Source organism: Zeus faber (genome assembly GCF_960531495.2).
Source record: "Zeus faber genome assembly, chromosome: 2".
In the NCBI taxonomy this organism is placed as follows: Eukaryota; Metazoa; Chordata; class Actinopteri; order Zeiformes; family Zeidae; genus Zeus; species Zeus faber.
Window position 1 is genome coordinate 18,803,987 of NC_137189.1, and position 25,000 is coordinate 18,828,986.

The 25,000-nt window shown below is 48.1% G+C and overlaps 1 protein-coding gene across 1 annotated transcript in view; it reads right to left on the reverse strand.

The window, feature by feature from the left end:
• Positions 1-25,000, reverse strand: part of gphnb (gephyrin b) — a gene marked incomplete at its 5' end in the record, with an annotated part of 80,372 nt that overhangs the window by 49,478 nt on the left and 5,894 nt on the right. Inside the window, one exon of the mRNA XM_079996815.1 lies at positions 6,101-6,179. Coding sequence (XP_079852941.1) covers positions 6,101-6,179 — 79 coding nt within the window. The remainder of the gene's footprint in view (positions 1-6,100; positions 6,180-25,000) is intronic.

Consider the following 25,000-nt stretch of genomic DNA (forward strand, 5'->3'; position numbering starts at 1 on the left):
ACATTTTGTATTTCAGTGAGTTAAGGGACCAGGCCCTTTTTTTTTACTTGTTGCACTTATAGCCACAGCTAAAGAACAAGGCAGAATACACCTTGACACCTAATATTTTACTCTCATCTCATTTTCTACATACAAATGAGAAACCTGAAAATGAAATTAAAGGAATCCCTGGTTTTAAAACACCGGGACCAGAGCTCCGTCAAGATATAGCGCATTGATTTCAACATTACACTGGCCCTCCCATGAACCACGCTTCTCAGATGGCTTACCGTGCAGCGCTGTACATACTTTCCTTAGTAATCTTCCCCCATCTGTCCGTAGGGATTTGACCTTGAGAAGCAGAGGACACAGCATGGGACTGTCAGCGCGCTAGCGTGGCTCGCTTTGTATCATGCTATGCTCCAATCAGGCATGACCCTTAACAGACCTTGTTTTTCCCCAATTTGATGATTTTTATATCATTCCACAAACATGTTTATGTTTTTTTTTCAATCAGAAACATCACTCCATATATATATTTTGGTTTTTTTTCATCATTATTGTTACGCATCACTTTGTCTCCCTTCCAGTTTCCAGAACAATTCGAACCAAGTCTCAAAAAAGAGCCGAACATTTTGTCACTACTTCACATACCTGGACATGAATGGCTATCTCACAGTGTGACAGCTTACCCAGTCCAATATCCTGCCTCATGTCTCCCTGAGCAAGAATTAAAACCCAAGCTAGGCAGCGTCTAGGGGCAGGTATATGCAAATGACGGCTTAAAGGTGATTGGCTGCAATCCAGAATCAACATCACACCTGGGACAAAATCTGATCCCCTTGTTTGAAATGATAAATGACGTGCCAGAATGATTTCACATTCTTCCCAACACTTTTGAGACCCTTCAGACAGAATGACTCAAATGAGCATTTCAAAAAACTTGAACTGGTAACATTCGAGGTACAAATATTATTTTATTCACTTGTTGCACAAAGTGACCATGATAGAGCCACGGGGGCTCCCAAAAGTGCCATTTATTGGCCGGTATTAAGTTGATTTAGGTGTAACGGACACAGCCAGGACTGCCTTTCCTGGACTCTCTTCCCCAGAGACTCACCAGCAGGCGGTGAGAAACCCTCGCTGAGGTCACAGGATCTGTAACACTTTTCTGCATTCCTAAACAGTAAAGATGCCAATTGGGACGGAACAAAGTCAGACAGGATGACCATTACGGCTCTGTTTTGTTGCTTCGGCCGAGACTGAGCCAACAAGCCCCCTGTTTCCCTCTCTCTCCATACGTTACCCGCATTCTTTTGTTTGGTCCAAGCCCCCATGGAGAACCATTGTCTTCTAGGCCAGCCCATAAAATAGAAGACTTACCTGAATGATTTTCATCTCCATTTACTCCTTGGTGTCTACAAAGTCTGAGTAAGATCATTTCTGCAGATGTTTCTATGAAAAATGATCCAACTCTCATCACTGTACGATGTAAATTGGAAAAAGTTACTAATACTTATTAAATGTAGTAACTTTCATGTTGCCAGGTTTCCATGTAGCGGCAAACATGTAGAAGTCGCAGTAACCACCAAGAGAACAATGTTCATTGTGCGTTGACCAGTCAAAGACGATGATTTTATGCCATTTATTAGGAGTCTTGAAATTATGTTTTAACAGTTAGAAATAAGAAATCATCTTAATAGTTAATTAGTCACGAATGTTATGTTACTGAGAGTACGGTTTTGAAAGATGACCGATGCCATGTGTTTCTTTTTTTATGTGTTTGCATGTCAAACATTATCAGAAGAGTTTGCTTCAAAATCTTCAATTGGTCTGAACATAGTGTTGTGTGAAGTTATGTGACTTTTGTGTGTACAGAAATTACATTCACTAGCTAGGAAAGATTAGCAGTCAGTAAGAACGGAGGCGCACAAAAACTCCGCCTCCTCCAACATTTTGAGAAGGGGAGACACCCAAACTCCTCCTCAGTCCAGTGTCTAAAAGGAGCCATCGACCAGGTATCGTGAGGCCGGACCTCACTCGAATTTAAGAACTTCTCTTTTTATTAGACTTTTTGGTTTTTCCATTTCTTTTCTTTAAGCCTTTGTTTCCGCTAAAGTGCACACGCAATTTAACTATACTAAAGAAGCCTGCTCCAGCCACTTTTTTCTCAGCACCGTCCAAATCGCTGACCGCTGACTCCCACATGACATGGCTGAAAATCACCGGGGGACGAGACGAGCTGCCGCAACTGCCCGCGGACTCCAATCGGTGCACCTAAGCTTTGGAAAGCCCGCTGAAACTCTCCACCACAACTCAGTGATCCGTAAGACAAAAGGCTTCCAATTCTGCTTCTTGAAACGGGTTGATGTTGAATTAAATTCAAAAATCAACCTGAGTCTCATCAACCCATCAACATAAATTCTTCTCGTTTTTTTTGCAAAGTCAACTGTCCTTGGCGTGTGCCTCATTTTATTATTTTGAGGAAAGAGTCACATAACTTCTTACCTCTCTATTGTTTCTGAGTTAAAGTGTGACTCCATTCTTAAATCCTGTATTCACTGCTTACTACTTTCCTTATAATGATGTTACTATTTTCATATTTTAATATTACTTTCTATATCATTTATTTTCTTTATCGTTTATTTTACAATTAATTCGATTTTTCATATGTTTTACTATTATTTCATTTGCATGATAAAATAAATCCCATTTATTAGAAAGAAGTGCGTCAGTTTGTGTTCCTTAAGAGGTGACGATCGTAGTAAATGTAACGGACAAGAACTCCTCCAATACTTATGAGACCTTTGAATAAAAGGGGTGCTGCCCCGTAAATAAAAGTAATTTAATATGATAATTTAATAGTTGAATAAACCATATAAAACTACATAATTGATACCCTTTTTGACGAGTGGGAGCTTCACTCAACCTTCAAAAAACACACACACACACACACACACACACACACAAGCACACACACACACACACACACACACACACACACGCACACACGCACACGCACGGCATGCCCCCCAATGGAACCATTATCTCAACTCAAACAATGATACTCCTGCCATCTCACACGGAGCACTGATACATTACACACACACACACAATCGAACATACAGTACATCATGGTTACATACATCATTTACGTGAGGACATGGCCGCACACACACGGTAGAAGAACAAACTTGAGAGGACCCACACATGTACACACACTTCCTCTCCAACCTCCTTTGTGTGTCCTTGAGTCTCATCATCCTGACCAGTCTCCCTCTCTCGCTCATATATTTTATTCCTCACCATCTGACCCACCTCTGGATGCTCCCGGGTGCCAAACGGGGCAGATTGATTGATTGTGTGTATATGTGTGTGCTCCAGAGAGATGCGGTCATTATGGTTCTCTCTCTCTCTCCCTCTCTCCACCCCACCTTCCTCATATGCTCTCTCTCTCTCTCTCCCTCTCTCCCTCCCTCCCTCCTTACGGTGGCACAATGAGGACACAGCGTTCTGGACAATCGACCTGATGGGGGGGAAGTGACACGTGTTGCGACGTGGATTAACATGGCAAGTGGGGGCCGGTTCGTTCCCACGACACACCAGAGCAGATATATATTAACACACACCATCTGTCTGTCTGGCTGGCTCTCCCATTCTAGAACAAGGGAAAGCTGTTTTTTTTAATTTCTTATTTTTATTCCAACCTGAAACCTATTGTTCATACTGTCAGGAGGAAATTGTTGGATTCATGGTACACTATAAGTCGCCCCCTAACCACCATTTGCTCAACATGTCGGTGTTGAAAATGAATGGCTCCATTTTCAAATGGAGCCATTCATCTTCACCATACCTTGATAAATATTAACTATGCGACTCGTTGACGAGACTTTAGACACTGATCACATTAATCCTTTAAAAATCTCTTCAACATTTTTGTCAATTCAACATAGACTGGACATACAGTAGATAACTACAGGGCGTTGTGGTCGTACACCTTAAGGTTCTTTATTGAGATTGGTTGATTGGTCCACTTGCCTCCTAATTAACGCCTGACAGCAACAATCAACACCAGTTGATTAATTCCTTCCAAATAGAAGGATTCCATACTGACAGGTGAAGCCAGAGGGTGTTCGTGCACTCAGTGATCGGCATTCAGTTGGTTGCAAAGTGTTTAGCCTGCTAGCAATCAATCTCTCTTTGAATTTGAAGTGAATCTATTTGTTAAACTGGTTGTTTAAAGTGAGACTGCCTAATCAACTATTTGCAGACGAATGTGACCCGCGTGAAATTTCAGCAACATCATCCCTTGACCCACACAAGGCTAGCAAGTCAGCTACTTATGTCTCTTTGATAAGGAAGCATCAGAAATATAATGTGTGGTGTGGGGGCGGTGTAGTTTCAGCAGCCACATACTGTATGTCTTGGCTCTAGGTAATTGGGCCCGGGATCAGGGGTAGCTGTCACTCACTTATCCATAGCATCTAGCGTGACTTGCAGAAACGCTCGTACCACAAACATCATACGGTAAACATGTGACATGACATGGATGGATTCGTACGGCGATCGGCGGCAAGGAGGACTAACACTACATTGATATTGAGCCCCTGTGATGCTGTAACGGGGCAACATGGGGAAATCAATAGCTGTATTGAGAATGAGGAGGATGTCTGGAGGGCAGCGAATGAGACGGACCGCACATCTCAACGAAAAAACCTGTGCTCCTCAAGTGATGTTGGGGTTTTTCTAACATCACGGTCTGAGATGCAGAGGTACAATATCATATTATGATGCTGGGAATGGTGAAAACCAGTCCAGAGGAGGGAAAGTCTGAATTTAAGTGTGGTCTCTGATCAACGAGCACACGTGCCTACTGACCTACAATCATAGTTCAATTTATAGGCCAGTGGTTTCCAACTGGTCTAAGGGCTAAAAATGTGATCCATCACACCAGGCCACCTTCTTCCATTGCTCCATGGTCCAGTTCTGATGCTCACGTGCCCATTGTAGGCGGTTTCGGAGGTGGATGCATGGGCACTCTGCACCAGTCTGCGGCTACACAGCCCCATACACAGCAAGCTGCGATGCACTGTGTGTTCTGACACCTTTCTATCATAGCAGCATTAGCTTTTTCAGCAATTTGTGCTCAACAGGTTCACCCGGCACTTTTGGTAGGTACTAACCACTGCATACCAGGAACACCCCACAAGACCTACCATTTTGGAGATGCTCTGACCCAGTCGTCTAGCCATCAAAATTTGGCCCTTGTCAAAGTTGCTCAGATCCTTACACTTGGCCATTTTTTCCTGCCTCCAACACATCAACTTCAACAACTTCTTGTTCACTTGCTGCCTAATACAGTATATCCCACCCACTGACAGGTGCCATTGTAAGGAGATCAGCGATTTTATTCACTTCACCCGTCAGTGGTTTTAATGTTGTGGCTGATCAGTTTATATGTCCGTGGTCCACGCGAAACGGACCCCCAAGCCACTTTTGGGCTATGCAGTGTCACACACCTGTAAGCAATAAGATATATTCAGAAATTCTTAGAGTACAGGTTCTCTGTGAAATCACTGTGTGAGGAAGACAACAATTTATAGTTTCGAGCAAAAGCAGAAGTCTCTGCAAGAGCAGGATCTAGAAGGAACAGGGCTTCCAAATTTCCCCTTTATTAATGTATTTTCACATTTGGAGGTTATTGGTTTTTCCCCGAGAAGGCCCGAGAAATAACGACAGTTTCTGAATTTAGACCCCCCCCCACTGCTGCCACCCCGTCACCTGTTTCGCTCCTCTGAGCAAACAGCTCCAAACGGTGACTCAAGACGTATCACAAGAAGAGCAAACGCCGCAGCTCTTGTTCTTGTCGCAGCCGCCGTGCATCCTGGGAATTTTCCCTCCGCGTTTAGAGAGATGCCGCGCGCACTAGATATTTTTAGGAGCTCGGTTGCACTGAGGTTTCTTATGCACACACACAAACACGCACACAAACACACACAAATAGTGCCTCTGCACTGAGACTAAGTGCTTTGATGACATGCGTGAAGATGCAGTGCAACTCCATGGTTTATTTTTCATCATCGTCATCGTTTCTCTTCCGCGGGCCACCGCCCGTACTCACAGAGAGGGATCATGGACGAGATCTTTGAGGTTGATGCCGCTGCGGTCCTCTGCAAGGTTCCGAAAACAGCTGTCGCTCACTGCAGGGAGCACGAGAGGGAGAGAGAGAGAGAGAGAGAGAGAGGGGGAGAGAGAGAGAGAGAGAGAGAGAGAGAGAGAGAGAGAGAGAGAGAGAGACAAAGAAGACATTTTAAGTACATTATATGTCACAGACGACCTCAAATGCTTTGACTCGAGTCAAAACTTGTTTCGAAATTCTTCCGTATCACTCTGTCCTTTACTTTCGATTCATGAGGAGGGAACCACGGGCTCCGGTTTTATACCGACTGGCCCAAAAATGCACCCCCCCCCCCCCCCCCCCCCCCCCCCCCCGCGTCCCCCGCCCCCCCCCTTCCTGAACGGGGCTTTTCGGCCGGGCAGGTGAGAGCCGTGAGTCACGGTTGTCGTGCTCACACACACGGAGTGATGGATTGGGCAAGACAAGGAGGAGGAAGAGGACGGGGAGGAGGAAGAGGGACGAGGTGTTTCGCGACGGGGCCAAATGCGGAGGGACGGCCTCAGCGACTAGAAAAGGACGTGGAACAAGAAGCGCGTCCCGTAGATGGAGGTGGAGGTGGAGGGGGTCGAGGTTGAGGCTGTCGAGGGCTACTCCGTGAAAAAAAAAAAAGATCGGACTGACTCATCGGCCACCAACAAGACCGGAAATGTCAAGACGCCAGCGGACCCTCGATGAACTGACATGATCCATGAGAGACTGGAGCAGCCGAGGGATGGAGGGATGGAAGGAGGGTGATCTGAGTTGAGTAAGAGCTGGGGTAAGGGGGGGCAAGATGGAAGGAGACTGACAGGGAATGAGAGAAAGGACGAGGGAGGGAAACTGCAGGAGAACGAGAGAGAGAGAGAGAGAGAGAGAGAGAGAGAGAGAGAGAAAGACAGAGCTGGGGGTGAAGAGAATGGGATTGCCTGTGGGGCTGGCGCTCTGTGGAGACAGAGGTAAACAGAGAGCGCAGACCGCTGCTCTGGGCTCTGGCAAATAAACGGGCAGAGTGCTGACATTTGCACACCGACTCAGCTGAGGAAGAGAGAGAAACAGAGAGAGGGACAGAGAGAGAGAGAGAGGCGGGAGGGGGGAGAGAGGAGTGAGAGAGAGATCGAGGCGGAGAGAACAGAAAAGGGAGCATGCACTGCCCTGGCTTAAGAGGGGCAATGCCGCCTAAGTGTGTGTGTGTGTGTGTGTGTGTGTGTGTGTGTGTGTGTGTGTGTGTGTGTGTGTGTGTGTGTGTCTGCGCGCGCGCGCGTGTGTGTGTGTGTGTGTGTGTGTGTGTGTGTGTGTGTGAGAAGAGGGAACTTCCCTTTTTGACTGCAGTATTCCTTACAAACACACACACACACTTACACACACACACACACACACACACATCTGCGCACGCACAGCGTTCCTCAGTCTTTCTCTCCCAGCTACCCCTTGATCTAAAAATAGCCGTTCCACTCTCCTACAAGACGCGGCAACCATTCTGAACCAATCAACACGCTCCGTCAAAGGCATTGGCACCCACCACCCCTTCATACGTGTGTGTGTGTGTGTGTGTGTGTGTGTGTGTGTGTGTGTGTGTGTACATGAGGATGCCTAGAAGAGGGGAAACTCCTGGCTAAAAGGTAATAAAACTGTGCCCCCCACCCCCCTCCTCCTCCTCCTGGGCGAAGCAGGGGGGAGGCGTTCCCTTCTGGAAAACGATAGCAAGGGAGGGGAGAGTGTAAGAGAGAAACAGGGGAGATAGTAGAGAGTGAAAGAGAGGTAGAGAGCAAGAGAGTTTGAGAAAGAGAGAGAGAGGGGGGGGGGGGGATCTCGCTGCGGTTGAAACAGGCTTCAAAGGAATATTAATGTGATCCTGTGTGCAGGAGCTGAAGGAGCTGAAGAAGATGGAGGGGGGGGGGGTGAAGAGAGAGCTGAGAGAGGAGAGGAGAGGAAAGGGTGGAGGGGAGGGGGAGAGGGAGCGGTCCTGGCGCACCACCCCGCACCTTTCCCCAGCTAGTTTTAGGAAACCCAGGAGGACGGTGAGCCCGCGAAACCCGTCCCCAAAGCATAGAACGGAACACGTAATTACTGCTCAAGTCCGTTTTTATTGTGATTGCGGTCGAAACTCGGGAGAGAGAGAGAGAGAGAGAGAGAGAGAGAGAGAGAGAGAGAGAGAGAGGAGCTCAATGAGTGTCATCCATGGCCGTGCAGAGTGCTCGGATGACCGCATGGAGAGGCCGCAGTGCCCTTGATCAACCCCCAGAGGGCGCCGCTCCCCACTGCACATGCGGTCGACAGCTCGCGAAAGGTCAACCCTTCTACATGGCTGGACAAGCACTACGAGGCGAGACAGGCAGAGAGACAGGAACGCAGATGCTTGGATGAAACCAGAGGAAAACAGGAGGGGAGGCTTTCCCTACCTTTGTGCCCTGAGTCTACGGTGGCGAAGGGGTCGTCTTACCCGAACTGCTGGATTTGGGGGGGGGGGGGGGGGGGGGAGGGTTTTCATCGTCAGTGTTTCTTCAACTTGCGTTGTTTTACAGGGTGGGGACTGGGCGGAGCTGCCTTCTAGTCTGACCTCCACCGTTGGACCTGACCGGCGGGGTCGGACCCACCGGGCGTGTCGGCCTCTCTGGGACGCGGAGACACTGGCGCTTCTCCACCGCGTCCGGGGAGGTGTTCGCCCCGGACCAAAGACAAGAAGAGATGGGCGCTTCGGCGTCTGAGGTGGAGGCGGAGGCGGAGGCCCCACGCCTACAACTCGAGTCCCCCGCGGGTCGCACTTCACCCGACCGACGGAAGGCTCCCGCTCTCGAAAACACGCTCGCCCGAAAAAGCCGCGCGCCGCGCCGGAGGTCGGGGCCGGCAGGTCCTTCCCCTCTTTCCAGATTTTATTATCGGGAAGTCCACCCGCCTGGTTTGAGGGCTGAGCTCTGGACGAGGCCAAACAAAACCCTCCGACAAAAACAAGTTTGGAGGCAGAATGTCAAGGTCAAAACAAGACCGAAGACTGACTCGGACAAAAAGACTGACAACGACGAAGGGGATTCGTCGTCGTGAATTGCGTCGTGAAACCATGCAAATCCTGTAAAACAGTGGATTGTAATGGTGTCAAGATTTCAATGACATCTTGATGGACGGACGGACTGACAGACAGACAGACTGACAGACAGACAGACAGACAGACAGACAGATGGACAGATTGCAACATTTCTAAACATTTCTAGTCTTCTATTTTTGCTAGGTATATTTATACATATCATTTGATATTCCCCTTTACCTTTGCATGTGTGTGTGTGTGTGTGTGTGTGTGTGTGTGTGTGTGTGTGTGTGTGTGTGTGTGTGTGTGTGTGTGTGTGTGTGATGTAATGTCCCCGGGCTTTAGCAGTGGGAGGAGAGCAGGAGGCCTGTGCTTTAGAAGAATTACACAGGGCAGAACCATGTACACATGGGATCTAGACGTGCGCACACACGCACGCACGCACGCACGCACGCACGCACGCACGCACGCACGCACACACACACACACACACACACACACACACAGTTTAAGGGTTAATCACGGCACATCAACAGATCAGGAGAGACCATGGCACGAGGGAAAGAGATGAAGAGATGACAGAAGAGGGATAGAAAGCGGGGAGAAATGGATAGAGAGCGCAAAAGCAAGCGTGAAGCAGAGAGAAAGATCTCAACATGTAGAGAATAAAAGAATGAGGGAGAGAGAGAGAGAGAGAGAGAGAGAGAGAGAGAGACTTGCGTGAATAGCGCCTAATGGGGGGGGGGGGTGGTTGCGGAGTGAGAGAGGCTCAGAAAGGTACACATACGATGGAGATAAAATGATTATGAAGCTCTCTCTCCACCCCACCTTCCTCATATGCGCTCTCTCTCCCCCTGGAGGTGATAACGTTGGGGGCGAAGCAGGGCGCGGGGAGCCAGGCGGCCATGTCTGAAACAGAGCGAGCTGCCTCGGTAGCATCCCTCCGTCTCTCAGGCAGCCTACACATTAATTCTCTCATCAGGTGATTATTTGCCCGTCCGTTCAATAGCTGGCTCACCCCGCTGGCTGGTACTTCTCTTTTAGAGCGCTAGGTTTGCTAGCATGCTAAGGGATCTCTGCCATTGAGGTCCCTAGGTTGGCTAGCTGGCAGGTAGACTGTGTTTATATACAGTATAATGGAAGTAGCTAGGTTAGCTAATCTAACCCGCTACCCATCTGTCTGTGATGGAGGAAGCCTGGCTCCATATGTTCCCTCAATCCTAAATTCCTTTAGCCTCATGTTCCCTTCATCCTATGTTCCCTCAGCCCCTAGTTCCATCAACTCTATGAGGGTACATAGGGTTGAGGGAACATACAACCCAAAATCGGAAAAAAATGTGTTGACGCAACATAGGCAGAGGAAACACGGGGATGACTCCCCGGGCTGTTCGGCTCTCTCCCTGTTTCTCTGTAATGGAGGGAGCTAGGTTAGCTAACGGGCTAAGTGCTGTCTGTGTGATAGCGGCAGCCTGGTTCGCTAGCTGGCTGAGCTGTCTGGCTGTCAGACGGCAGCAGAGGGGCTTCATGGACTGCTACTACAGTATGTGCCACTCAATCATTTCCACAACATAAAGCAGTCTGCGCTCATTATCTCCCTGGAATCCCAGGCTAATGGGGTTTCCCCTTAAGCAGATCCTTAGACACGTGTGGGTGCGTGCGAGCGTGCACACACGCATACGGAACTCCACACACACACACACACACACACACACACACACACATACTGTACACAAGCGCACACGCCTGCAATCGAAACCTACTCTGCGCATTCGGGCACATTCAAACCCAATGACAACAACAACAAAAAAAAAAAAGGACAACCCTACTTGCCTTCAAATACGCATAAATCAACACATGTAAACACACCCCCGGAACATCTTTCCGCGGAACAGAAATCTGACACAAGTTGTCAAAGCGTTAAACAGCGCTCATCTGAGGAGCCAGTGCCAGCGTCTGCTTCCAGTCCAACCATGACAGTGTGTGACTGTCATTTTTGGCACTGGAGCTCCCTACACTTGGCGGATGACGGATGGAGAGGGGTTAAAAAGGAATTTGGGAGGCGGGTGGACCCTATTTTTACTTTCTAGCAAAAACCATCCAGGCAATTTTTTTTTTTATGAAAGGCCGGCTTGGAGGGATCTGCTTGAATACTCGACACGTCCGTCAAAAAAAAAAGGAGCGATACTGATTCTACCGTCATTACACGAACACAAACGCAACAAAAATTACGCGTCGGCTTAGGTTTTTGCAAACGACTGCTCTGACAAATGGGAATTTCATGGGAGTCCTCAAAGTTATCAGTGAGCTTGATCCCTTCCGGAAGGTTCGTTTAGAAAACCATGGCAACATCGGCAAACGTTTTAGACATGTGTGTAAAGTATCTATCGGTGAACCATCATTAACAAGTAATACGTTTGTGACATGAAGCTCTACCAATTAAATTCAATTTTCTTTCCGGGGGAATCGGTCACTTGGTTCACGATTAGCAAAGGGACAAAGGGAAATTCGGCTTGGATCGGCCGGTGGAGAACGTTTAATCTGGATCGCTGGAGCGTCTCTCTCTACGTTTGTGTGAACACCCCATTTGGCTCCAATTGTTGCCTGTTTTTTTTTTTAATCTTCCGACGGAAGTGCCAATGGCCCTCCGGCCCCGCCGTGCAGGTCAGCCGCTGGATAGGGCCGACATCCGCCGGTGGGAGAGCCGACGCCCTCGCAACACCAATGAGTCCCGCCCAAAGTGACATCACCCCCCCCCCCCCCCCCCCGGCTCCCCTCTGATTGGCTTATTCCGTGTCAGATGGAAACAGTGGGCCCTGGGGCCTGGGATTAAATGGGGCTTAATGGTAAATAGAGGTATGGATCCGCCTCCAGTTTGTAGTGGGGTGGGGAAGACATCTGACTGGGGGGCTTACAGTGGTGCAAGCCACTGCTAGCCAGGAGGGGAGGAGGAGAGGAGGGGAGAAGAGAGGAGGAGGCAGAGCAGAGCAGTAGTGTACAAATACCAGCGTCTTAATTCCATGGCAGGGTAAATTTCCAAATTAATAATGGCTTCACGGTGCCGGGTAAAATATAGTAACAGCAATAACAGCAGATAAACTAATCTAATATAAGCCCACCGTATCTTAGCAACCTTGTTAATTCTGAGAGGAGCAGTGGGGTAAGCAGCAGGAATACGGCATCCATCATCACACAAGACACACCACCCAGCCGCCACGCACAGGCGTGCGCGCGCACACACACACACACACACACACACACACACACACACACACAGACACACACACACACACGGTATCTCACCATCAGCCACCCCCTCATCACACTGCGATGCAGATGAACGCATACACACGAGCTGCACCAACTTACACACATTACACCACACAACACACACACACAGCTCCTCAGGCTTACTGTAAGCAGCCGGGAGAATGGAGGGTGTGTGTGTGTGTGTGTGTGCGTGTGTGTGTGTGTGTGTGGGGGGGGGGGGGGGGGGCGTAACAATGGGATTGTAATCGTCGGGGCTGCATTTCAAAGCCTCTCCCCTCTACAACACTGTTTTCTAGATAAGATTTGAAAAACGCTATTTATATCCGGAGGAGTGATGGCGGCAGTGGTGGTGGTGGTGGTGATGGGGGTGCCTGATTTTCATTTATTTGAAGGGAGATCTAAATTGTGGGTGGAGTTACATAATTCCGCGGATGTGTGTGTGTGTGTGTGTGTGTGTGTGTGTGTGTGTGTGTGTGTGTGTGTGTGTGTGTGTGTGTGTGTGTGTGTGTGTGTGTGTGTATGTGACACTCCACCTGCTACTGTCGTGCCAGCCGGCAAACGACCCACCAGACCCGACAAGGCCGACGTAGCCATCACACCACGCACGCACGCACAAAATTGCTAATACTGCGGCTAATCATTTATGCTTAATAACCACCGCTTCCCCACGTGAGACAAAAGGAGCTCAGTCTCCGAGTGGGTACGACACACGGGCTCAGATCCATGATCTTACTACATATAGGGCAGTCACGATCGAGACATTTTAGTTGCCGAATAATTGCGATTAATTGAGATAAATTGTCTTTTATGTTTATTTTACTGTTTATTGTTTGTCTATAACCGTGTAATAAAACCCATTTACCTTGGGACGAAAAGCCACGAATGTCGGAACGATAAACATTTGAGTAGACGGTTCATTTGCCTAATTTTCTATAATATTGGGCTTAAAATTCCCACCGAATTTGGATGGCAGAATATGATGTAATGTCTTTTACAAAAAGATCACGATCTGCCCAAATGATTGCGGCGGCTCTAACCACGCACTCCAGGTTGCACCCTGCGGGCCCAACCCAGCATCCAGCTGCACGCTAACCAAGATCAAGGAAGCAATGAGGGAGATGGAGTGAAAGAATGGGGAAGAGAGAGAGAGAGAGAAAGAGAGAGAGAGAGAGAGAGAGAGCAAATAGAGCAAGTGTAACATGTGAAAGAGGTTTAGACACACACACAGCATCCTACAAGGAGTATATATAGGTTTGGGAATTTGGGAGGCCATTGGATGAGCTGCCACTGCTGCAGACTGCAGTGTGTCCACTATGGTGAGTGTAGGATGGGAGAAGTTAGAGATGGAGGAGAAAAAGAAAGTTAGAGAGAGGTAGAGATAAGGAAAGAAAGGGGGAGGGGGGGGTGCGCTGACCCTCGGTGTTCACCCTGGGCCTCAGAGGCCCTGCTTCCCTGTCAGTCTCCCCAGAAAATACATAAAACATGAGGGAGGAAGTGCCCCGACGTCAGGGCACTTAGTCAGCACACACATACACACACACAAATGCACACACACGACCACCAGTCATAGCGTTGGACACACCAGAGCTAACGAAAACCATGACCACTTACTCACACACACATACACCATAAGCAACAAATTACAAATACAGCACAATTACAATTACCAAATTACCAAACATCAACATATGCACACAATTTCTAATTCACACACATAGACACACAGACACAGACACACACACACACACACACACACACACACCCACACACACACACACACAAAATTTCACATAATTGCGAAAACATTTAGATACTGTAGATAGAGAACATCACTGTAGAAGGTATGTCAATATTACTGTAATTGTAGTAATATTCACACAATATATAGTAGCCTCAGCAAGGGAGCCCCTTCAATATCTTTCTTTCAATTTGCCCCTGGACAATTTAACCCCTCGTCAATCAGCAGGGAGAGCATTGTCCTTAGACCTCAACCGAACAAACCCAGTCTGTTTCATCTTAGTCCTGTCGTCTAAACACTGGTCCGTCAGCAAGGCCTGGATTATCACTGGGGAAGAGCAAAGAGGAGCCTCTGCTGGATGTGACTTTAAAACCATGACGTGACTGTAAAATCAGACATCTCAGCTTAAGTGGTCTATGAAAGTCTGCTCTCTCTCTCTCTCTCTCTCTCTCTCTCTCTCTCTCTCTCTCTCTCTCTCTCTCTCTCTCTCTCTGTGTGTGTGTAAACTGTGACCGTATGCTTAGTCAGACTTAGTAACGCCAATTTGACTATACTGGGACATTACTGGGAAAAAGGGACCCGATACACTACAGGAAAAAACGACAAATGGCCACCGTGAAGGAACAAGACAATTCAGGATTTTTTGAGCAAGTGTGGACATTTGGCAAAGACCCAAGTCTTCCAGCGTGGATCGTTTTGGGGATCTGGGAGGAGGTGGTGGAGGAAGGGGGTGCAGAGACCTGGGATACAGCCTGGGATGCGGCACCACCCCCACCCCCACCCACCACACATGTACACATTAATAATAAATTACAGGCTCTAAGCATAATGAGCCCTGTGTCTAATGACAGCCACCGTGATGAATGTGTCTACTCACTCACGCGGTTTTATCACGTAGCCCGGCAGGAGGATGCGTGTGTGTGTGTGTGTGTGTGTGTGTGTGACCCTGCGACTGTGTGTGCTGGTGTGAGTAAGGTATATCGTCCCTCTTTCCCCCATGTAGCATGACATTTGGATGGCGTAGGGCCCACGGCCAACCAGCGCTTGGTGGCATTTCCAGCAGCTGTTTATACACACACACGCGCGCGCGCACACGCACACACACGCGTACACACACACACACACGTGTACACACACACGTACACACACACGTGTACACACACATATGTACACACACATGTACCCTCACACACACACAAACAAACAAACACACACACACACACACACATGTATGTACACACACACACACCGCACTCTAAATGGATATCTTATTCAGCCTGTATGTGTGTTACACAGCATATATGCTACTCATGGGTACATACGTTTAATTTTCAAAGGTGTTTTGAGTTGTTTTTAAAAAGGGAGATTGCAAAATGATTCATTCATTTAATTTAAGGTCATTCAGTTTAAGGTCTGCTGCCAACAAAGACAGCAGAAAAAGGTTAGTGCTTACATGTTAATGAACAAAAATATGTCCACATCCCACTGTTTGTATTGTTTTCTGTTAGGCTTCTCTTCTGTTGGTTTCTGTGTGTTTGTGTGTGTGTGTGTGTGTGTGTGTGTGTGTGTGTGTGTGTGTGTGTGTGTGCGTGCGTGCGTGCGTGTGTGCGTGCAGAAGGGAAGCCCAAGCAGGCTGTACTAGCAATTCTATTGATTTCAATAGAAATGTGCTTACACTGGCATCCATGTGGCAGCCCATTTTCTAATACCACCCCCCAAATCCCACCCCCCATTTTAGAAGCTCCCATAACTCCCCACCACACACACACACACACACACACACACACACACACACACACACACACACACACACACACCAGGGGTGCTGATGCAGGGAAAGCCAGCACTGCACCCAGGAGGGGGACTAGGGGGTGAAGGGGGGGCTACGCTAACCCAGTAGCAGTGGAGGGGAAGTCTCCATTAAATACAACCAAAGATGGGAGGTGCTGGAGAATGGTAGAGCTTGAAAAAAATATTGAAAAAAATAACCCAGAATGACGGCTGTTGGCTTTCATTGGCGAGGAGGAAGAGACTCTTTATCTGTCGGCTTTTAGTGGCTCGCAGTGAAATGTATGCGTTGAGCTCTAATCAGATCACGTATTGATTGGTCTTCATAGAGGAGGCTTAATGTGCTTCCCGCTCCTCTGTGATCTCCCACTCAGAGGAGGGGCAGGGGGGGGTCAAAGGAAAGTAGGAACCAAGGAAGGAAAGGGATGGAGCGCGCAGCTTAGGTCAGACCTGAGGACGTCTCCAAGTCAGAAATCCAGTTTGATGGGCAGAGCAAACCTGAAACCTCGGAACATGTCTCCGGAGGTTCGGCTGTCAAGCTGATTCTTCCGCGGCGGCGGAACATGACCTTATCGGCGGTGACACGTTGTTCGCTAAGTGGAAAGTTTATCTAAACTGCATCTCCCCCGTGTTCTCCAGGTGGTGGTGGTGGGGGCGATGTGATGACAAAACATCAGCTGTCCTCATCTCTCTCTCCTCAGGTCCCACTGCTTGCCCTATTCACGACCCCATCTCACACACACACACACACACACACACACACACACACACACACACACACACACACACACACACACACACACCTCGCCGCCTGATTCCCTGCCCACAAATCCCATTTCATGCCAGCCGCACTTCGGAAAAAGGGACAAAACAAAAGCCCGATCGGCACGGCCGCGGCTTTTAGCGCATTGTCCCGCCGATCGTCGTGAAATCGGCGGAACAAAGCGAAAGGAGGGGGAACTCTGCGGCAGCGATCCTAGCAGGCTGCGTGGCCCGGCGCACACGCAGCATTATGCAAATGGCGGCGTCCGGCCCTGGCTGACGCTTGGGGAAGCTGGAACTTCCCTCTACTCCACGATACGCAACCGACGAGAGCCTGCACATGGAAGCAGGACTGCTGGGTGAGAAGTACTGTACCCTTGGATCCCCCCTCTGAATACACACATATCCACGCCACCTCTGACACATCCCACACCCCCACACTGAGGAGGACACAGTGGAAGAAGTGGAAAGGATGGATTACAGTTACTACCAGCATGTTCCACACGGTGCCAATGTTTGTGGATGTGTTTGTTAATTTGTGCGTTGGCGGTTGGTAATGTGTATGTGTATGTGCGTGCGTGCATGTGAGCGTGCGCAGCACTAAACTCCCCTTATTTCCCAGGATGCAGCGTTTTGCACACACACACACACACACACACACACACGCACACACACACACACACACACACACACACACACACAGACACACACAGTGGGAGTGCCCCAGGCCCAGCTGTACTAATGAAGGAGCCTGTAAGCAGCTACCTTCATTACATTCAATTCTCTGGACAATGTCAGCAATTACATCGCAGCTTCCAACTGTCAGTGCGCAGGGGGGTCTGCGCGGCACGCGGTATCTCCCTCCGCAGTGTGGAAAACACACACACAGGAACGGGAATCCTGTCCTTCTTGGCTGCTCTGAACCCCATAAAACCCCTGAAACAATGTTAACTCGGGGCTCAACACCACCGAAAAACAATGACGTCCCACACACACAGACACACACAGACACACACACGGAGGGAGGGCAAAAAATGGAATACACAGGACACCCCGGCAGAGAAACAGGGACATACCGTCCCTCAATCAAAGATGGAATGTAGAATATCTCTCTCCCTCTCAAACCCCACCTGTCAAGATGTCTGTAATATCAATATCGGGGTTTCTTGTGTGGAGAACTGAAGCTGTCAAATCACGTCACTCAATTTGGGATTCCAGTGTGTGTGTGAATGCGTGCGTATATACACACACACACACACACACACACACACACACACACACACAGATCAGCCACAACTTTAAAACCACCACTAATAACAAGTTATATTGTGTAGCCCCCCCTCGTGCCGCCAAAACAGCTCTGACCCGTCGAGGCATGGACTCCACAAGACCACTGAAGGTGTCCTGTGGTATCTGGCACCAAGACGTGAGCAGCAGATCCTTTCAGTCCTGTAAGATGCGAGGTGGGGCCCCCATGGATTGGGCTTGTTGTTCCAGTACATCTCACAGATGCTCGATCAGATTGAGATGTGGGAAATTTGGAGGCCAAATCAACACCTTGAACTCATCATATCAGCATTTCATGTTTCTCAAACCATTCCTGAACATTTTTTGCAGCGTGGCAGGGTGCATTATCCTGCTGAAAGTGGCCACTGCCATCAGGGAATACCGTTGGCATGAAGGGGTGTACTTCGTCTGCAACAATGTTAAGGTAGGTGGCACGTGCCAAAGTAACCATATGAATGCACGGACCCAAGGTTTCCCAGCAGAACATTGCCTAGAGCCTCACACTGGCTCTGCCGGCTTGCCTTCTTTCCATAGTGCATCCTGGTGCCATCTCTTCCCCAGGTAAACAACGTACATGCACCTGGCCATCCATATGATGTAAAAGAAAATGTGATTCATCAGACTAGGCCACCTTCTTTCATTGCTCCATGGTCCAGTTCTGACGCTCACGTGCCCATTGTAGGCGCGCTTGGTGGAGTACAGGGGTCAGCATGGGCACTCTGACTGGTCTGCGGCTACGCAGCCCCATACACAGCAAGCTGCGATGCCCTGTGTGTTCTGACACCTTCCTATCATAGCAGCATTAACTTTTTCAGCAATTTGTGCTACAGGAGCTACTCTGTGGGATCAGACCAGACAGGCTAGCCTTCACTCCCCACATGCATCAATAGTCCCATGTGCGCCCATGACCCTGTTACTGGTTCACCGGTCGTCCTTAGATGAACCAATTTTTGTAGGTAATAACCACTGCATACTGGGAACACCCCACAAGACCTGCCGTTTTGGAGATGCTCTGACCAAGTCGTCTAGCCATCACAATTTGGCCCTTGTCACGCAGATCCTCACGCTTGCCCATTTTTCCTGCTTCCAACACATCAACTTCAAGTTGATGTGTTGTCGACTGTTCACTTGCTGCCTAATACAACCCACTCCTTGACAGGTGCCATTGGAACAAGATGATCAATGTTATTCACTTCACCTGTCAGTGGTTTTAATGTTGTAGCAGATCGGTGTATATATACCCTCTCAGATGCTGGCACCTGGAAGTCAAATATTAATAGCCGCTAGCCTCAACCTATACACACAAACACACACACACACACACACACACACACACACACAGACACACACACACACACACACACACACACACACAAACACATAAACACACACACGTGTGTGTGTGTGTGCGTGTGTATCGGTTGAGGCTAGCGGCTATTAATATTTGACTTCCAGGTGCCAGCATCTGAGAGGCTTTTGTGGTAACTGACAATGAGACACAGGAGCAGGCATTTGCGCTTAATAATAAAAGGGAGGAGAGTGGGAGAACACCTTGACCACACACACACACACACACACGAACACACACACACACACAAACACACACACACACACACACACACACACACACACACACACACACGAACACACACACACACACGCACACGAACACACGCACACGCACATGAACACACACACACACAGACACACACACACCCCTTGCTCTGCGGCTAGGGTCGCCCATCAAACACACCTCGTTAGGGTGAAGCTGCCCTCTTCTATTATTCACACGTACATGCTCCCCTCTTACCACTCGCTCTCTCCTTCGCCTCCTCCATCAGGGAGATGGGCAGAGGCGAGCGCAGACAGACAGCCAAAGGTAAGAAAAGAAAAGTGAGAGAGGTGGACCGAGAGTGAGCGAGTGAGAGTGAAAGAGAGGTGAGGCGACGGGCACAAAAATAGCGGGTAAGAAAAAAAAAAAAAAAAGGAGAGGGTGTAAGATGGAAAGTGATTTAAGTGTGAGGGAGGGAGAGAGAGTGTGGGGGGGTGGAGGGTGTGTGTGTGTTTTTTTTTATTTCCATATTAGTCTCCGTTCGTTAGCCGAGATTTTAATCACCAATGATACGGAATCGATGGATGGATATGGAAATAGATGTAAACACGATGCGAATGACCGAGCCAATGATTGATACAATTATCGTCAATATTCTGAATCTGTCACAACTGCTTGTTGCAGTTTTTTGGCCTGATACTCGGCTAAAAATGGACATGATAAAAGTTGGCGTCGGGAAGCGAAATAACGGCTTCATGGAATCCCTTTGGATCGGAATGGCACTTAAATTGTATAAAAAAAGTTAGGCCCCTGGTCGTTTGTGCTTCGAGTGGTTCCCTGGAAGCCTGTGTGGTGTATTGATCAGCACATCACACACTGCTGTGAGCCGTCTTGTGGCCCCGGAGGAGGAAGGAAGGAAAGAAGGAAGGGAACAAGGAAGAAGGGGGTGGTGATGGTGGTAGTGGTGGGGGGGGTCTGGACAAGTGACAAGCCAACGGACATCCTGGCAGCATGTCAAGGGGGGGTGTGGGAGTGGGGTGGGGATGGTGGGGTAGGTTTGGGGGGATGGATTGTGTTGCCAATGGTGGCAGCCAGAAGTCACACATCGCTCCACACATGGGTTGAGGAGAATCAGACCTGGGACTGGATGATGATGTTGGCGCTCGCTGGGTGATGATTCTCTTTTTTTTCTTTTTTTTTTCCACTGGCGTTGAAGCCAGTGGAAGAGTATTTGTGTCAAAAGGCATACAGAGATGTAGTAGGGTTAGATTTACTTAGATTTACTTATACAGTGCCACCTCGACTTACGACTGTAATTCGTTCTATAACAACGGTCGTATGTTAAAACAGTCGTATGTCGAAGCAATTTTTCCCATATAAATTATGAAATCATGAAGGGTGAAAATAAACAAAATACACAGCACAAACACAGTAAATATGAACAAAATATCGATAAGCCACAAACTACTTGCACACACAATGTAGGTCGCCCGCTGACTGACTGCTGACTGGCCGCCGACGCACCAATTGCAAATTTCCACGGTCGTATCCTGGAGTCGATACAAATTTTTGCGACTATCGCTACTCGTAGTAGATGCAGTCGTAAGTCGAGGTACCACTTTACTTACTTCGCTTAGCTTTATTTTAAAATAATCTTTATTTATTTTGCATCGTTGGAGGTTGGCGTCTGAGCTCTACAGCTCATCACTCCCGACGAGGTGTACAGCAAACATAGGCATACTTATTGAGTTAGAAATATAGGAGCGATGAGCTGGAATCCCCCATTGGACAGAAGAGTCGAGCCCAGCAGGTGGATGGAGGGGAGGTGGAGGGAGCAAAGCAAAGCAGCAAGCAGGCAGCAAAGCAGGTAGCGCGTGGCGCTGTCGGGTTGTCTGACAGAACTAGCTCCGCAAGCGACGCATAATAGTACAAAAAGGTATCAAGATTATCTGCATTCAAGATGGATCGGATCGTCTTTTCCTCTCATCAATCTCTGCTGCATCCCTGTCTAACACTCCTGGCATCAGAACAATTCTCCGTCGTGCTTATTGGTTCTCTTTGTCAGGCGCTAGATTTGATCAGAATGGTCAGATGCAGGAATCCGCCAAGGGAAATCAATACCAAGGGAAGGAAATTCTGCCAATATGTTGGTTAATGAGGATATCTCATTAGTTGATAAAGGACCGTGATGACTACTTGACATTAAATCTGTTTAGGCGGACGACGGCTCGACAAGGAGCAGAGCCTCTTGTGGTCGCTCCATCCCAACCTTCTGCGAACTAGTCATACTACCGTAGACATGGGGCAGGACACACCTAGTGCTGTTGTACAACTGAACAATAGATCACACAAGTAGATAAGATGGCTTACGTTTCCTGTACAGCATCTTGATGATATATCCTGATGGTATAGACTCTGGATATGTCACTCTAAAAGACTAAGCATGAATCAGGGAAAAATAATGCACATTTAACATATATTACATTATCAGCCACACTGCTTTTTGGACTGCTTTCAAGTCCTGAACTGTGTGTAGCGGACACCATTCTCCAAGACCAAGTGTCTCCAATTCTTTGAGAGATGAAGAAGGTAGAAATCCACTTTGCGCCCTTAGCTCCACCCCTTCCCACGAACATTCAATGAGGTTCGGATCAGGTGACGTCATGGAAGGTGGTTGACTCCATCTTGGCAGCCGCTCTTGAATTTGTTTAGCAGCGTGAATGGGGAATTATCTTGGAATATGGGAGCGTCGTGGGGGAACAGTGTTGGCACCGTAGGGTTCATCTTGTATTACAAAATGGCCTCATAGTCCTTGGCTGTTATACAACCGTGCAGAGCAATTACTGGACACAATGACTCTCAAGAGATGGCTGCCCGTAACCAGAGATGGAAAGAGTTCTGGAAATTTCTACATAGGTAAGAATACTGCTGCTGTCGAGACCTAGACTCTAGACTTCTTTCACAGGAGTAAACGTTTGACACTTATGACAGCTTGTGGAATGATTTCTTGTGCAATCATAATGCAATTTAGAGAGGCTCCCTACGTATTTTAAGCACAAAGAAACTTCAATTGCAAGCCTCTTTACTCTTTCTTGTATTCAATGTTCAGCTTGAGCAGAGGGGGATAAATAAGGTACAACACCATTATTTATCGGCGTAGAATACCTAATATCTAATTAGAGTTGATAATTAATGACTTTGTTGGAGCTTTGTGAAACTCACTTTCTGTAGTTTTTGTTGAGACTGCGTCCCAGAGGTGCTACGTCAATTCTCTGGTCATTTTTCGGTCGTGCTTGACATTTATCCGCTATCCTGTTTAGTGTCTGTCTATCCCTTTTCGAATTACAACTACTGAATCTCTTTGCTTATGAAGTTTGTCCATGTTTGGCATAATGCTGTCATGATTTTTGACACTCCTTCCCTTTGGGTGACAACTAGTCAGCCTTCTTGCGACTCTGTCAAGTTGTCTTTAGTTGCTTTATAGCTCACATATTCATATTAATTGTCAGACCTCTGCAGCTCCATTTGTAATTGTGATTTGGTTACTTAAAAGTTAAACAGTTTTTTCATGTATGTTTCCATTATTTTGTCCACACACTGTATGTCGCTATCTAAGGCGGATTTAAAGTGATTTCTTGAAAAAGAAATGTTGTGGCTTAACTCAGCAATCATTCAGCATTAGCAATGGAGGAACGTTGCCATTTGTAGGGTGGCTTAAGAAAACCGGATCACTTTTCACACTTTTTGATTGGGCTAATCTCAAGATAAATCGAAAGAATTTATTTGGATGTCAGGAATAAAGACGTCCGATTATTAAGGACCATCTACGTATCTCTGCATTAAAAGAGTCAGTACGGTGAGGTACTGTAAAAGGAACTCAAATGAACAAAGTCCCCTTGAGTTTAAAGGATAGTTCACATAGATCAACATGAATTAAATCCCCTATTCGTTCCATAATATGGACTTTTTGTGTGATGGGGGGGATAAAAACATAGGAGGAACAGGAAAAGATCACGTTCACACCAATGAACGATACAAAAAAAAAAAAGTGTTTTCTCCACGTCACATTTGCGAAGAAGGACCTGTAGCTTTGCTAACACTGCATCATATAGCCCAGTGCGTGTCGAAAGAGTTCCACCTTCTGTGATATCAGCGTTTTACACCCCACCCTGAGTGAAACACGTCAGAGCTATCTATACATTTCAGCCATTAGATATGGACTGATGAGAGACGCACACAAGGCTGACGGGGCATGTGGGGGACGCTGATGAATCAATGATCTCGCTCTCTCTCTCTCTCTCTCTCTCTCTCTCTCTCTCTGTCTTTCTCAACTCATCTGTCCTCCTACCCTCCCTCCCGACCTCCACCACCTCCAGCCCTAATTAAAACCTCCAGCCGCTCAGGACACCAACAACAGCGTCCACCAGCAGCAGCAGAACTTGAGAGCGACTCATCAGTTACCCCCCACCCCTCCACTCCCCGTTCTCACACCCTGCCCCCACCCCCACAGCTGTAATCTCCTATCTGGATCTCCATCGCCATCAATCAGGGGCCCGTCTCGCGGCGCAGGTTATCGTGGCGGCAAGGACCAACCCTGAGAGCGAGAAAGCTGGGCAGACCGACTAAGCCGGCGGCGAAAAGGCAAAAAACGGGAACAGAGTGGGCGGGTCCTCCCCTGAAAACACCTGTTCTCCTCCACGAGTATAAGGTCCCGCATTCTTTTGGAAGACAATAATCGAAACGAAAAAGTATTACGTCGAGGTACTTTGCCAAGGTTTTCTAGACTTACTTACTCTTCTTCATCCTCCTACGGCACCATAAAGCTATGTGGCTACAAGACTAGGCTAGAAATGGTCTCGTCTGTTCTTTACTAATTAAAAACAACGGAGAGAGATTTGCAGCTTGCACGTGGCAACGCTGGAGTTTATGATTTATTCAAGTATGCAAAACTTTGATCTGGTTTGATAAGGGTACTACACTCAGCCACTGACGAAGAATGGAATCGCTGCAAGCACGACTACAACAGTGTAGATGTTAAAGTTGTAAAGGTGGTAGACTTTCTCCCTATTCAGGATTAGGTACTGAATTAGAGTTACCAGTGACAGTGCCATTGAATTAACTTCTTCATGACCTTCACTGATTTTGGGTCCCCCAACGGTGCTGGAGGCCATCAGGTGGGGTCCGACCGGCTCTGCTGCCGGTGCCAATAGTGTGGGAGCGGCTCTCCAGCCCCCCCACCACCCACTACGAAGCCCTCTTCTCTGGAGAGTCGACACCAAACGCCAAACACCCGCCTGCCTCTCCCCCCTAACTCATATCCCCTGCTATTTACAGTAAGGGAGGACCCCTTCCACAAGAGAGAGTATATAGAGAGAGTCACACACACAGAAAGACAGAGAGACAGAGAGAGAGAGAGAGAGACCCCCCCCACCTACAGTACTCAGTGCTGGA